General features: G+C 51.6%; 1 protein-coding gene across 5 annotated transcripts in view; it reads right to left on the bottom strand.

The window, feature by feature from the left end:
- Positions 1-4951: 4951 nt before the first annotated feature.
- Positions 4952-13922, bottom strand: part of LOC144740677 (uncharacterized) — a 42919-nt gene continuing 33948 nt past the window's right edge. For all 5 annotated transcript variants that reach the window (XM_078623478.1, XM_078623473.1, XM_078623475.1 and 2 more), the window contains exons 16-22: positions 13688-13825; positions 13126-13219; positions 12232-12294; positions 9721-10695; positions 8600-9061; positions 7357-7440; positions 4952-6078 (exon numbers count right to left, since the gene is read on the bottom strand). In XM_078623478.1, the coding sequence (XP_078479604.1) occupies positions 5654-6078; positions 7357-7440; positions 8600-9061; positions 9721-10695; positions 12232-12294; positions 13126-13219; positions 13688-13825 (2241 nt within the window). In that variant the 3' untranslated portion in view covers positions 4952-5653. The remainder of the gene's footprint in view (positions 6079-7356; positions 7441-8599; positions 9062-9720; positions 10696-12231; positions 12295-13125; positions 13220-13687; positions 13826-13922) is intronic.

Genomic DNA, 13922 nt, shown 5'->3' with positions numbered 1-13922 from the left:
CTCTCTCGGGCTGTGTCTGTGTCTCTGTCTCTCTATGCGTGTCTCTGTCTCTCTCGGGCTGTGTCTGTGTGTGTCCCGTGTCTCTCTGCGCGTGTCTCTGTCTCTCTCGGGCTGTCTGTGTGTGTGTCCGTGTCTCTGTACGCGTGTCTCTCTCGGGCTGTGTCTGTGTGTGTCCCGTGTCTCTCTACGCGTGTCCCGTGTCTCTCTACGCCGTTGTGTCCCGTGTCTTTTGTCTACTTCCGACTACGGCTGGTTAAGAAAGAAATAAAATGTCACCCCACCCCCCTCCTCCTCCGTCAAACAAAGATAAAGACAAAGCTGCCCCGTTGTGGGCCCCCCACGACGGCTCGCTGGGGCAAGTGCCGCGAGCGATCGAGTGTGGGTGCCTACATGCTCACAGGCGCATGTCGGAGGAGCTGCACTGTACCCTGCACACAACGCGTCAGCCACTCGCTGCCGAGAGGGGGCGAATCGGATTACGACGTCGAGGGGGTGGGGGTGGTGACGCCCCGGCTGACATGTTCGTAAGGGAGGAGACGACCCGGCTGACATGTTGGTAAGGGAGGAGGCGCCCCAGCTGACATGTTGGTAAGGGAGGAGACGACCCGGCTGACATGTTGGTAAGGGAGGAGGCGCCCCAGCTGACATGTTGGTAAGGGACGAGACGACCCAGCTGACATGTTGGTAAGGGAGGAGGCGCCCCAGCTGACATGTTGGTAAGGGAGGAGACGACCCGGCTGACATGTTGGTAAGGGAGGAGGCGCCCCAGCTGACATGTTGGTAAGGGAGACGCCCCAGCTGACATGTTGGTAAGGGACGTGACGCCCCAACTGACATGTTGGTAAGGGAGGAGACGACCCGGCTGACATGTTGGTAAGGTAGGAGATGCCTCGGCTGACATGTTGGTAAGGGACGAGACGACCCAGCTGACATGTTGGTAAGGTAGGAGACGCCTCGGCTGACATGTTGGTAAGGGACGAGACGACCCAGCTGACATGTTGCCAAGTCAGATATTCTATAAGAAACGTTCTCCACACATGGCGCTTAACGATTACTTTACATTCATAGTGACGCAGGCTCCTTGCTACTGGGCCGAGGTGGCTCGGAGGTCAGTCACAGCTGCTCGATCTGCGGTTGTGCCACGTGTTCAGGCGGAGCCGACGAGCCAATGGAATGTCTAAACCGGTTCAGAATTAGCTTTTCTTAGAGCCTAGTCTCCATTGGTGTTGGACCAGATGACGCCAAAAGGCGCACAACTCAAAGACAGCGCACCATCACAGTATTGAGAGCTCGGGGTAAGCATTCACATTATGAGACATCTCCTTTACCAGTGGCAAAATATAGTGATAGGTTTTTACCCTTTCAACTGGTACAAAAACTGACACCTTTATACAAGGCATCGTGTTTGCAATAACCACAAAACAAGCAGTCAAAATGCAAACAAAAAGAAACAACTCTGATGATGATCATGATATGTACTGTCCTTGAAGTTGATTGGTCCACACTCGAGACAGCTTTTCTAAGAGCCTAGTCTCACATGGTGTTGGACCAGATCACGCCAAAAGGCGCACAACTCAAAGACAGCGCACCATCAGAGTATTGAGAGCTCGGGGTAAGCATGGGTGAAAGCCTATTACTATATTTTGCCACTGGAAGAGGCGAAATAGAACTTGTTTTTCTACTACCCTTATTTATTCCCCCCACCAGAAGATTTGCAACCCCGGCTCTGCAAAATCTTGAGGGTGGTGGTGGTGGTGGTGTGTCAAAATCGGTTCTCGTGACGTGGAAGTGGTCGTAAAAAGGAACGTTTATACGAGTGGCTGGCTGAACACGAAGCTTCACAGTCTGTTGCTGTATGACCACTGTTCCATTGCTTTCATGGCTTTATGTTGGTGATTTTCGAAAAGTTTTTTGGTTTGGCCATGTTTGTTTGTTGGAGTACTGAGTTAGACTGATGGCCTTAATCTAAGTTGTCTTGTGGTTGTTGTTGTTGTTGTTTGACTTGCATCCCACTGGGATTTTTGCACACAGCGTTGGTGTACGGTGTGTTTTCTGCAATATTTTGCTGTCTCTTCTTGGATTTTCTGTTTGCACTCAGTCACATAGTCACTTTAAGATGTTTTCTTGTTCATGTTTTTGCTTGTTGCGGTTGCACCCGATTCAAGAGCCGAATGGCTCACAGGGCTACACCTAATACGTGAACTTGAATGGGTTAAGCGGCCGCCGCTGGATCTAAGCGCAGATCCACTCGTGGGGCAACGGGAGACATCGTCTGGACCCCTTTGGAACCTCATTTCCCAGTAAAACATATAATTGGTTTTTAACCCTTCTATCTGGCAACAAAACTGACACCTTTTTTTACGAGGAGTCATGTTTGCATAGACCACAATACCTGCAGTCATAATGCAAACAAAAAACATAACTCTGATAATGTATGCACTGTCCTTGAAGTTGATTGGTGAGACTAGGCTCTAAGGAAAGCTGTCTCGGGTGTGGACCAATCAACTTCAAGGACCGTGCATACATTATCAGAGTTATGTGTTTTTTGTTTGCATTATGACTGCAGGTATTGCGGTCTATGCAAACATGACTCCTTGTAAAAAAGGTGTCAGTTTTGTTGCCAGATAGAAGGGTAAAAAACCAATTATCATCGTCTGGACCGTTCTACCCGGAACCCGCTCTGTTATGCTGCTGCGCCGGTGTGGGACCGACAAAGCTTACCTGTCAACCCCTTATCAGCGGCGTATTACAGACCAATTCAGACCTTACTGGTCACGCCGTGCCCTAATAAATCTCAAAGTTCATCCTATAAATTCCCATCACAAGGGAGAAACACAAACAAATGGACGAACATTAGCAAAACATTGTGTTCATTTATTAAAACAATGTTTTGCTAATTCTTTTTTTTGTGCGTATTAAAACGGCTGTTTGCCCATATGGACCTGAAAACGCAATTTCCCTGATTCTAGATTTGAAGCTTTCGTGGACTGCAAGGATTCATACGCTTAGGTTTTTTCGGTAAAGTCACGTAGGTAAAAAATAATGAAAATATTTTGCTGTGCCTTTTTACACCTGATGAAGGAAGCTTGTGTTGCCTCCGAAACGTCGTGATTTCATTGATTTATTTTCATTTATTTAAATTTTATTTTTATTCTTTTTCATCAATTTCCCTGCACAAGAATTCGGGTAAACCATCCCAATACGTCCAAATGACCATAACTTTGAGGCAGTCTCCAAATTCGCGTGGCTGCCGACATTGAACGGAGCCAACACAACCGAGAATGATGTTGTTTTAATAAACAAGAATCGTGTGAAATCGGCGAAAATTAAAATTAACAAAACTGTCATTATATAAACACAGCCAAACGACACAAAACCCGACGCTACTTGGCGACGCTCATGAGTGCGTGAGGTGTCCGTGTCCGCCCGTGTATCCGTCTGCATGCGCGTGATGATTATCTCCACCAGTCCGGGGCCTCCCCTAGGTCGACTCAGCCTCAAATGAGTACCTAGTGCGGTGTGTAAACATTGCCAATCTGGGCGTGGTGCATGGCCACCCACCCTCTTGTGCCGGCCTGTGTAGGTGCGCGCTAACAGCACTTGTCCACAAAAAAAAACCTCTAAGGCTATAGGGGCGATCTTTGTCCGTCTGTCTGCTATCATATCTATACTATTTGGTTGTTTTCGGTAAAGCCACGTGGGTAGAAACAATAACAGATCACGACGTTTCGATCGCCACACAAGCAATCGTCTTCAGGTGGGAGAGAGAAACAGGCTGCTGAGACAATTTCCTTATATGTAGAGCCGAGAAGGGGGAGAGAAACCATCTGAGGACCCAATCAAAACAATCACCTTGCCATACAAAGCAGGGGTTACCAAAAAGATTTCCAAAATCTTGAACAAACGCAAGATTCAGGTTCGATTCAACACGGTACACACAATCCGTGGCCTGGATCCCATCTGTGAAAGATGTGATTCCTGACATGCAATACCCTGGTGTCTACAAACTAAAGTTGTGTCTGCGGTAAAAGTTACATTGGGGAAACGAAAGTTGTCTTCAAATAATAGAGCAATCATTGGAAGGACGTTATTAAGCAGGTAAAGCCTTAACTGGTTGTTGATGTTTCCATCCTACATGCCATTGTCAGCAGTTATTTCCGACTCTCTGAGTGACATTACCAATTTACATTACCAAGTTAAATGTCTTTACATTAACGGGCTAAATGTCTCACTAACAAAGCCAACGTTGCTCAGAGAGTTGGAAATAACTGCTGACAATGGCATGTAGGATGGAAACATAAACAACCAGTGAAAGTTTCGATTTAAAGCTTTCGTGACTGCAGGGATTCATCTTCTTGGTTCTTTCGGTAACGTCACGTAGAAGGGAAAAAATAAAATAATAAAAATAAAACATAATAAAATAATTCTCACGACGTTTCGGCCACAACGCAAGCAGCCGTCCTCAGGTGAAGAACAGGTCTGTCAGTCCGTCCAATGATTGCTCAATTTGTACCCATCTTTCGCTTCCCCAATGTAACTTTTACCGCAAACACAACTTAAGTTTGTAGACACCAGGGTATTGCATGCCAGGAATCGCATCTTTCACAGATGGGATCAGGCCGCGGATTTTGTGTACCGTGTTGAATCGAACTTGAAAAGATTTTGGAAATCTTTTTGGTAACCCCTGCTACGCATGGCAAGGTGATGGTTTTGATTGGGTCCTAAAGATGGTTTCTCTCCCCCTTCTCGGCTCTACATATAAGGAAATTGTCTCAGCAGCCTGTTTCTCTCTCCCACCTGAAGACGATTGCTTGTGTGGTGATCGAAACGTCGTGATCTGTTATTGTTTCTACCCACGTGACTTTACCGAAAGAACCAAAGAGCATGGATACCTGCAGTCACGAAAGCTTAAAATCATATGTATGTTAGTTTGTAGCTGTATTTCCCTCTCGTCTGTACGCCTGTGTCTGTGTATCTGTATGCCTGTGTGTCTGTGTATCTGTATGCCTGTGTCTGTGTATCTGTATGTCTGTGTATCTGTATGCCTGTGTGTGTGTATCTGTATGCCTGTGTGTCTGTGTATCTGTGTGTCTGTGTATCTGTATGCCTGTGTGTGTGTATCTGTATGTCTGTGTGTCTGTGTATCTGTGTATCTGTATGTCTGTGTCTGTGTATCTGTGTGTCTGTGTATCTGTATGCCTGTGTATCTGTATGCCTGTATGTCTGTGTATCTGTATGCCTGTGTGTTTGTGTATCTGTATGTCTGTGTATCTGTATGCCTGTGTATCTGTATGCCTGTATGTCTGTGTATCTGTATGCCTGTGTGTCTGTGTATCTGTGTGTCTGTGTATCTGTATGCCTGTGTATCTGTATGCCTGTATGCCTGTGTATCTGTATGCCTGTGTGTCTGTGTATCTGTATGTCTGTGTCTGTGTATCTGTGTGTCTGTGTATCTGTGTGTCTGTGTATCTGTATGTCTGTGTATCTGTATGTCTGTGTATCTGTATGTCTGTGTCTGTGTATCTGTATGCCTGTGTATCTGTATGCCTGTATGTCTGTGTATCTGTATGCCTGTGTGTCTGTGTATCTGTATGTCTGTGTATCTGTATGCCTGTATGTCTGTGTATCTGTATGCCTGTGTGTCTGCCGGCGCCTATGGGTATATCACACAATGGATATAGCGTGTCGAACCCGAGTCAAACCAAACGGCGGGGTGGGAACACTTAAGCCTTGGAACTGTCGCTTCAAACGCAAGGGGGGCATGGGGCAGAGGGCAGAGGGCAGGGGGCAGGGGGCAGAGGGCAGGGGGCAGAGGGCAGGGGGCACGGGGCAGGGGGCAGAGGGCAGGGGGCAGAGGGCAGGGGGCAGGGGGCAGGGGGCAGAGGGCACGGGGCAGGGCTAGCGGTACTGCTGGTAGGTCTGCAACAGCGAGGGGTCGGCGCGTCCGTATCCTGCCACGGGCTGCGACGAGATGTAGACGGTGGGGGGTGGCGATGTAGGCCTGCGCCGCGCTGGGGGCCGCCGCGTACGTCACGGGGGCCGCCCCGGCGGGCGCGAACGTTGACTGGGCGCCGTAGCCTGCCCGGTGTGACGGGGCCATCGAGGCGGTTAGCGACGACGACGACGACGACCGAGAAACGACGAACGAAAGCGAGCCAGCGGTACGAACTGCGCGCGAGGATTGGACGGCAATGGGGGGCGGGGGGGCGTGGGAGATGAGGGATGTGTGACCGCGGTAGAGGGGTGCGTAGGGGGTAGGAGAAGGGTAGGGGAGGGGGTCACAGTACAGGAGTGGGTAGGGGTTAGGGGAGGGGGTCACGGTACAGGGGTGGGTAGGGGATAGGTGAAGGGTAGGGGAGGGGGTCACGGTACAGGGGTGCGTGAGGGGAGGTGAAGGGGAGGGGAGGGGGTCACGGTACAGGGGTGGGTAGGGGATAGGCAAAGGGTAGGGGAGGGGGTCACGGGAGAGGGGTGGGTAGGGGGTAGGAGAAGGGTAGGGGAGGGGGTCACGATACAGGAGTGGGTAGGAGGTAGGGGAGGGGGTCACGGTACAGGGGTGGGTAGGGGATAGGTGAAGGGTAGGGGGAGGGGGTCACGGTTGAGGGGTGGGTAGGGGGTAGGAGAAGGGTAGGGGAGGGGGTCACGATACAGGAGTGGGTAGGGGGTAGGGGAGGGGGTCACGGGAGAGGGGTGCGTAGGGGATAGGCGAAGGGTAGGGTAGAGGGTCACGGGAGGGGAGTTTGTACGGGATAGGGGCGGAGGAGGGGAGGGAAAGATTGGAGGGGCGTGGGGGCGGCAGGGGAGACCGATGGCTCCGAGGGAGCGGGCTCTCTCTCACCTCTTCTTGGTTCTTTCGGTAAAGTCGCGTAGACGGGAAATAATAAAATAATAAAAATAAAACATCATAAAATAATTCTCACGTTTCGGCCACAACGCAAGCAGCCGTTGTGGCCGAAACGTCGTGAGAATTATTTATTGGTTTATTTTTATTATTTTATTATTTCCCTTCTACGTGACTTTACCGAAAGAACCAAGAAGATGAATCCCTGCAGTCACGAAAGCTTTAAATCGTGTTTTAAGATGTTCAGATGTTAAGCTTTTGTTAAGATGTTAAGATATGTTCAGATATTCTTGGTTCTTTCGGTAAAGTCACGTAGAAGGGAAATAAATGGTTATTTATTTTTTATAATTTTTTATTGTTTTATTTTTATTATTTTATTATGAATGGTTATTTATTTTTTATTATGTTTTATTTTTCTTATTTTATTATTTCCCTTCTACGTGACTTTACCGAAAGAACCAAGAAGATGAATCCCTGCAGTCACGAAAGAAGCTTCAAATCGAAATCTCTCTCACCTGTGGCGTATCCCGTGGCCGTGGGGATGGGGGTTGCGAACCCCGCGGTGGCTCCGTACGCGTAGGAGGTTCCGTAGCCGCTCGCTGCGAGGGAACGGGGGAAAAACAACGTTCGGTATTATTTCCCTTCTACGTGACTTTACCGACAGCTGTTTCTTCACCCGAGGACGGCTGCTTGCGTTGTGGCCGAAACGTCGTGAGAATTGTATTTTATTATGTTTTATTTTTATTATTTTATTATTTCCCTTCTACGTGACTTTACCGAAAGAACCAAGAAAACGTACGAGGGCTTCGTTGGGGGTGTCTGTGCTCCGTCACATTTCCGCTCCGTCTCCCCCCTGGCTCCCCCCTCCATTGGAATAAACTCCCACAGGGCAACTTCACCCTCCACTGTTCGTTTCTCCGTTAAGATTCATCTTTTTTCAATCGCATATCCCTCCAGCACTTCCACTCTCAACGTCCCCAAAATCTTTACCATCTGCCCCCTTCCTAACACCGCCACCCCTCCCTTTCCCGAACCATCACCACCGTTTGGATTTAAAGCTTCTTTCGTGACTGCAGGGATTCATCTTCTTGGTTCTTTCGGTAAAGTCACGTAGAAGGGAAATAATAAAGTAATAAAATTAGTTCTAAAAGTACAACATAAGAAATATTATTTTATTGTTTTATTTTATTATTTCCCTTCTACGTGACTTAATAACAAAAAAGAAAACATAATATTTTTTTTGTTTTATTTTTATTATTTTATTATTTCCCTTCTACGTGACTTTACCGAAATAACCAAGAAAAACATCACCACCCTTTCCTTGCCATCCCCCCTTCCCCTCCCCACACACTCAAATCCCATCCCTTTTCCCCCATCACCCAATGACTAATCTACCATTTACAATTCTTGTAAAGCGCTTTCATAAAAGTGCGATATCAATACAGGTGGGTTAACATTATTTCATGAATAACAAAATAATGAATTACAATGTCGGCAAGTGGCTTGTGCTGTACTCACGAGTGCTTTGTACTGTACTCCTACAAGGCGGCAGTGCTGTGCGCGTTCTCTCACTCGTAAGGACTTTACATTTTTTTGTTCACTTTTGTCATAACGAATCGGCGTTCCACGGGGTGGCACTAAGCGATGTCTCCCTGCATCACTATTATTGCTACTATCCCCATCGAGCGTGGGGGGCAGGTGGCAACGGTGGGAAAGTTCCAGACACTCCACCGCGAAAGTCGGCGCTCCTCCGCTCACCGTCGTAGTCGGTGGCCGCGGCTGGCTGCGCCGCGTAGCTCGCCGCGTACCCGCCGGCCCCGTACACCGACGGGTACTGCGCCATCTGCACCGCCTGCACCGCCTGCGCCGCCGCCAACGGGTACTGCGCAACCTGCTGCTGCTGCTGCTTGACGGCGGACGAGCCGGTGGTCCCGACCGCGTACACCGCTTTGCCGGCTGCCGACGCGGCGCTGTCGTAAGCTTTCTTGTGCTGTGCCGCCATGGCGGCCGCTGCCGCTGCGGCCGCCACGGCTGCGGCGGTGGTGCCGACGGTTTGGCCGATGGCGCCGTAGCCGGAGGCGGCGCCCGAGTAGCCGCCCTGCGCCGACGAGTAGTAGCGCAGGGAGTGGTCGGCGGGTGCCGGCTCCGGCTGGGCCGAGCCGTAGACGGACGCGGAGGAGGCGGCGACGCCGCTGCCGGCGCTGGAGTAGCTGCCCTGGCCTGCGGACGGGAGTGAGTCCCCTTAGGGGGGGGCAGGCAAGGGGCTGGCAACGTTCGGCCCGCACGTGCGCATTCACTCACTGGCTCGCCCGAACCACGCTCGCCAGCGGCTTCACGCGCATGTAACACGCACGCACGCACACACGCACGCGTGTCACTATGCACACCAACGTAACACACGCACGCGCACTCGCGCATACCAACACTACACCAACAACCGCCATCCACGTACACACACACAGGTACACACACACCGTGCACACACATGCGAAGACACGTGGTAACACACGTACACACACACGTACACACACACGTACACACACACGCACTGGCACACACATGCGAAGACGCGTGGAACACACGTAGACACACGCGCGCACACACATGCGAAGACACGTGAAACACGTAGACACACACACGTACACACACATAGACACACACACACATGCACACACACACGCACACACACTGGCACACACACGCGAAGACACGCGTCACATACCGACACTACAACAACAACCGCCATTCGCCACTAAGTGGCGGCGACGTCACCACGACGCTTGTGCCAGGCTGTGCGCACTCCCGAGGCCACGTGAAGTGCCGAAGGCCCGCTGGCAGGAGGTCACGGGGCAGACCCAGCAGGTGCCGCTCACACTCACCATAGCCGGCGTACGCCGACGCCGGGGTGCTGTACCCGCTGCCGGCGCTGGCCGCGTGGCTTTTGTAGCTGGACGGCACCGGTGAGCTCTGGTAGCCGGCGCCCTGAGCCCCGTAGCTCCCCGCCGGCGCGTAGCTCGACTGCTGGTAGCCCGCGCCGGATGCCTGGTAGTTCGCGCCATGGGTCTGATAGCTCTGGTAGCCGCTACTCTGTTGTTGCTGCTGCTGCTGCTGCTGCTGTTGTTGTTGTTGCTGATGATGGTGGTGAGGCTGTTGCTGCTGCTGCTGCTGTTGATGATGGTGGTGCTGCTGAGGCTTCTGCTGGTGCTGTGGCTGATGATGCTGTTGTTGCTGGTGCTGTTGGTGGTAACTACCGCCACCGCCGCCACTACCTCCGCCTCCGCCGCCGCCGCCGCCACCACCACCGCCGCCGCCGCCACCACCGCCACCACCACCGCCACCACCGTAGCCGCCCTGTTTCTGATAGTGGTACGATTTAGCGCCACGTGTCGCTGGTGCAGAAATTGGCTTCGGCGGAGGTCCGCCACCGCTACTAACCACACCAACGCTGCTACTACTACCACCACCGCTCACACCACCACTCCCACCACCACCAGTTCCACCACCACCACCACCACCACGAAAGCCACCGCCTGTTCCTCCACCACCGTACTGCGGTTTCCCAGCACCCCGACCTCCACTGGCGGGCAGGTACTGGTTCTTATTTGCCGCGGATGATGCCGATGGCCCAATGCCGCTGCCGCCGCCGCCACCGCCACCAGCAGCACCACCACCACCGCCACCACCGCCACCGCCACCACCACCACCGCCACCACCACCGCTGGGGAAGGACGGCCCAGGTGCCGGGGCAGCAGGGGCTGCGGCGGCGGCGGCGGCTGTGGCGCTGCCGGCGTTTGCCGGACCACCTTGGTTCTGGGAGCCGGAGCTCAGGAAGCCACCGCTTGAGAAGAAGCCACCTGGGATGTGGAGTTCAAAGTTCATGTATTAGGTGTAGCCCTGTGAGCCATTCGGCTCTTGAATCGGGTGCAACCGCAACAAACAAAAACATGAACAAGAAAACATCTTAAAGTGAATATGTGACTTAGTGCAAACAGAAAATCCAAGAAGAGACAGCAAAATATTGCAGAAAAAGCACCGTACACCAACGCTGTGTGCAAAAATCCCAGTGGGATGCAAGTCAAACAACAACAACCACAAGACAACTTAGATTAAGGCCATCAGTCTAACTCTGTACTCCAACAAACAAACATGGCCAAACCAAAAAACCTTTCGAAAATCACCAAAATAAAGCCATGAAAGCAATGAAACAGTGGTCATAGGAACTGTGACCGAATTTTCACAATAAACGCGACTTCAACAACATGTACCACCACCAGAATCTGCAGCAATAGGAGGAGGGCGCACGGCGAGAAGAGGCCGCTCACTGATGTGGAGTCTTGAGGCTCAAGTGTAGTCATAATGAGGTTAACAATTAAAAAGTGTTCTCTTGATAATTGTTTTTTTTACCCTTCTATCTGGCAACAAAACTGACACCTTTTTTACAAGAGTCATGTTTGCATAGACCACAATACCTGCAGTCATAATGCAAACAAAAAACACAACTCTGATAATGTATGCACTGTCCTTGAAATTGATTGGTCATCTGATCCAACCCATGTGAGACTAGGCTCTAAGGAAAGCTGTCTCGGGTGTGGACCAATCAACTTCAAGGAGAGTGCATACATTATCAGAGTTGTGTTTTTTGTTTGCATTACGACTGCAGGTATTGTGGTCTATGCAAACATGACTCCTTGTAAAAAAAGGTGTCAGTTTTGTTGCCAGATAGAAGGGTAAAAAAACAATTATCATATTTTTTACTGGCAAATGAGGTTTCAATGGTGTAAGTGTTCTCTTATTTTATGGACATAGAGAGGAATGGAAGGAGGTTAAGGAGGGGCAACTTAATGTACAGGGGCAGTGCTGAGTCTATGGGCAATGTTGGGTCTATGGACAGTGTTGAGTCTATGGGCAGTGTTGAGAATATGGGTAGTGTTGAGTCTATGGGCAGTGTTGGGTCTATGGGTAACAGTGTTGAGTCTATGGGCAGTGTTGAGTCTTATGGGCAGTGTTGAGTCTATGGGTAGTGTTGAGTCTATGGGCAGTGCTGAGTCTATGGGCAGTGCTGAGTCTATGGGCAGTGCTGAGTCTATGGGCAGTGCTGAGTCTATGGGCAGTGTTGAGTCTATGGGCAGTGTTGAGTCTATGGGCAGTGTTGAGTCTAAGGGCAGTGTTGAGTCTATGGGCAGTGCTGAGTCTATAGGCAGTGCTGAGTCTATGGTGCAGTGTTGAGTCTATTGGAGATATGGTTAAGGTATGAATTTAGGATATATATAAGCCTTAAAGAATAGGGTGCTGTTATGAAATATGAGTATAGTGTTAGTTTACATGGGTATATAGTTTGGTAGGGGGGGGGTATAGTGTCAAGTGTTTAAGAGTTATGGTAAAGTACTCACCACCACCACCACCATGGCCTTGAATGTTACCATCATTTCCAAAATTGGAGCTGGGGTTGTAGCCTGTAGACACAGCAAAAGACAAAGATCCACCCTTGGAGCGGTAACACTCTTTTGTGCCAAGCGTTGTTAGTGAGCTCCTACGAAGGCCGGCACGGTGGACGAGGGGGGGGTGGGTGGGCAACACCTCGCCCGGCCGCCTTTGTCTCCCCAGTGGAGAAGTTTACACACCGCACCGGGTACTCATTTGAGGCCGAGTTGACCTACGGGAGGGCCCGGAACCGGTTCAAAAAATCGTCGCAGAGGTCGCAACCGGGTACCTGATACCCGTACCCTACCCGATACCCGGCTACCCGTACGTGATCTCACCCAAAAACCTCTAATCACCCACCCCCCCCGCCCACAGCTGCTGTCACCACTGTGGGGGGTGGGGGGGTGGGTGGGGGGGTGGGAGTGTCTTTTCAAAAGTGTTGAGAGGAAGTCGCTTAAGGCGTGCGAAGCGCTTCGCGAGAGACACGCGCCGCCGAGAAGGAGGGCGGCTCTACCAAATGCGGACCGGCATCGTGACGTGGTGGCGCGTTGAGAGAGTTCAGGGAAGGGGCGTGGGCAACACGTGTGTGCGGGATCTGTGTGCTTGGCACGGCTGTGCCACCCCATGCCACCCACACCACCCACGCCACCCACGCCACCCACGCCACCTACAACCACCCACGCCACCCACGCCACCCACGCCACCCACGCCACTTACGCCACCCACGCCACCCACGCCACCCACGCCACCCACGCCACCCACGCCACCCACGCCACCCACGCCACCCACGCCACCCACGCCAGCCACGCCACCCACGCCAGCCACGCCACCCACAACACCCAACCCCGCCCACTCGTTCTCACCGGTTTTATTGCCGCCGTCATATGAACTGTAGCCGAATCCTCTGCCACGACTTCTGCCACGGCCAAATCCTCTGCCCCGACCTCCAGGAATATTCTGATCGCACAAAGACAAAGATCACCCCCCGTGTATCCTTGAAACAGACTGTGGGGGCACGTGCTGTTACGTGAAGGTGTAATTGCGTGTGCCACAATTGCCGTAATGGTGGCGAGGGTATTAGTAATGATAATGAATGATTTCGATTTAAAGCTTTCGTGACTGCAGGGATTCATCTTCTTGGTTCTTTCGGTAAAGTCACGTAGAAGGAAATTACATTACCAGGTCTGTCTCCCCGACAGACCTGGTCTTCACCTGAGGACGGCTGCTTGCATTGTGGCCGAAACGTCGTGAGAATTATTTTATTTAGTTTTAGTTTTATTACTTTATTATTTCCCTTCTACGTGACTTTACCGAAAGAACCAAGAAGATAAACCGAATGAGTTTTACAGCTACGGTTTGTACACCGGAGGGTATGTAGCCCCCCTCCTCCGTTCCCCCCCCCCCCAGCCCCCCCCCCTGCTGCACCTGCTTGAAGGTCTTGGTGGGGGGGCAGGGCACGTTGGGCCCAGAGAAGAGCTTCTCCAGGGCAGCGAGTGCAGCGTTGGCCTTGGCCACTTTCTTGTTGCTGCCCGTCCCCTTGAACATCTCACCGTCCACTTCCACCTGGCACCACGGAGCGCAACAACAGCAAACACAAAGATCCCGCGAGTTGCAGCGCCTACCAAGGCCGGCACGGCACGCGACGGGGATGGGGACGGGG

This window comes from Lampetra planeri, unplaced genomic scaffold (assembly GCF_965212315.1).
Source record: "Lampetra planeri unplaced genomic scaffold, kcLamPlan1.2.h2 scaffold_267, whole genome shotgun sequence".
NCBI classification, from domain to species: Eukaryota; Metazoa; Chordata; class Hyperoartia; order Petromyzontiformes; family Petromyzontidae; genus Lampetra; species Lampetra planeri.
This window is presented reverse-complemented; position numbering and strand designations above follow the sequence as displayed.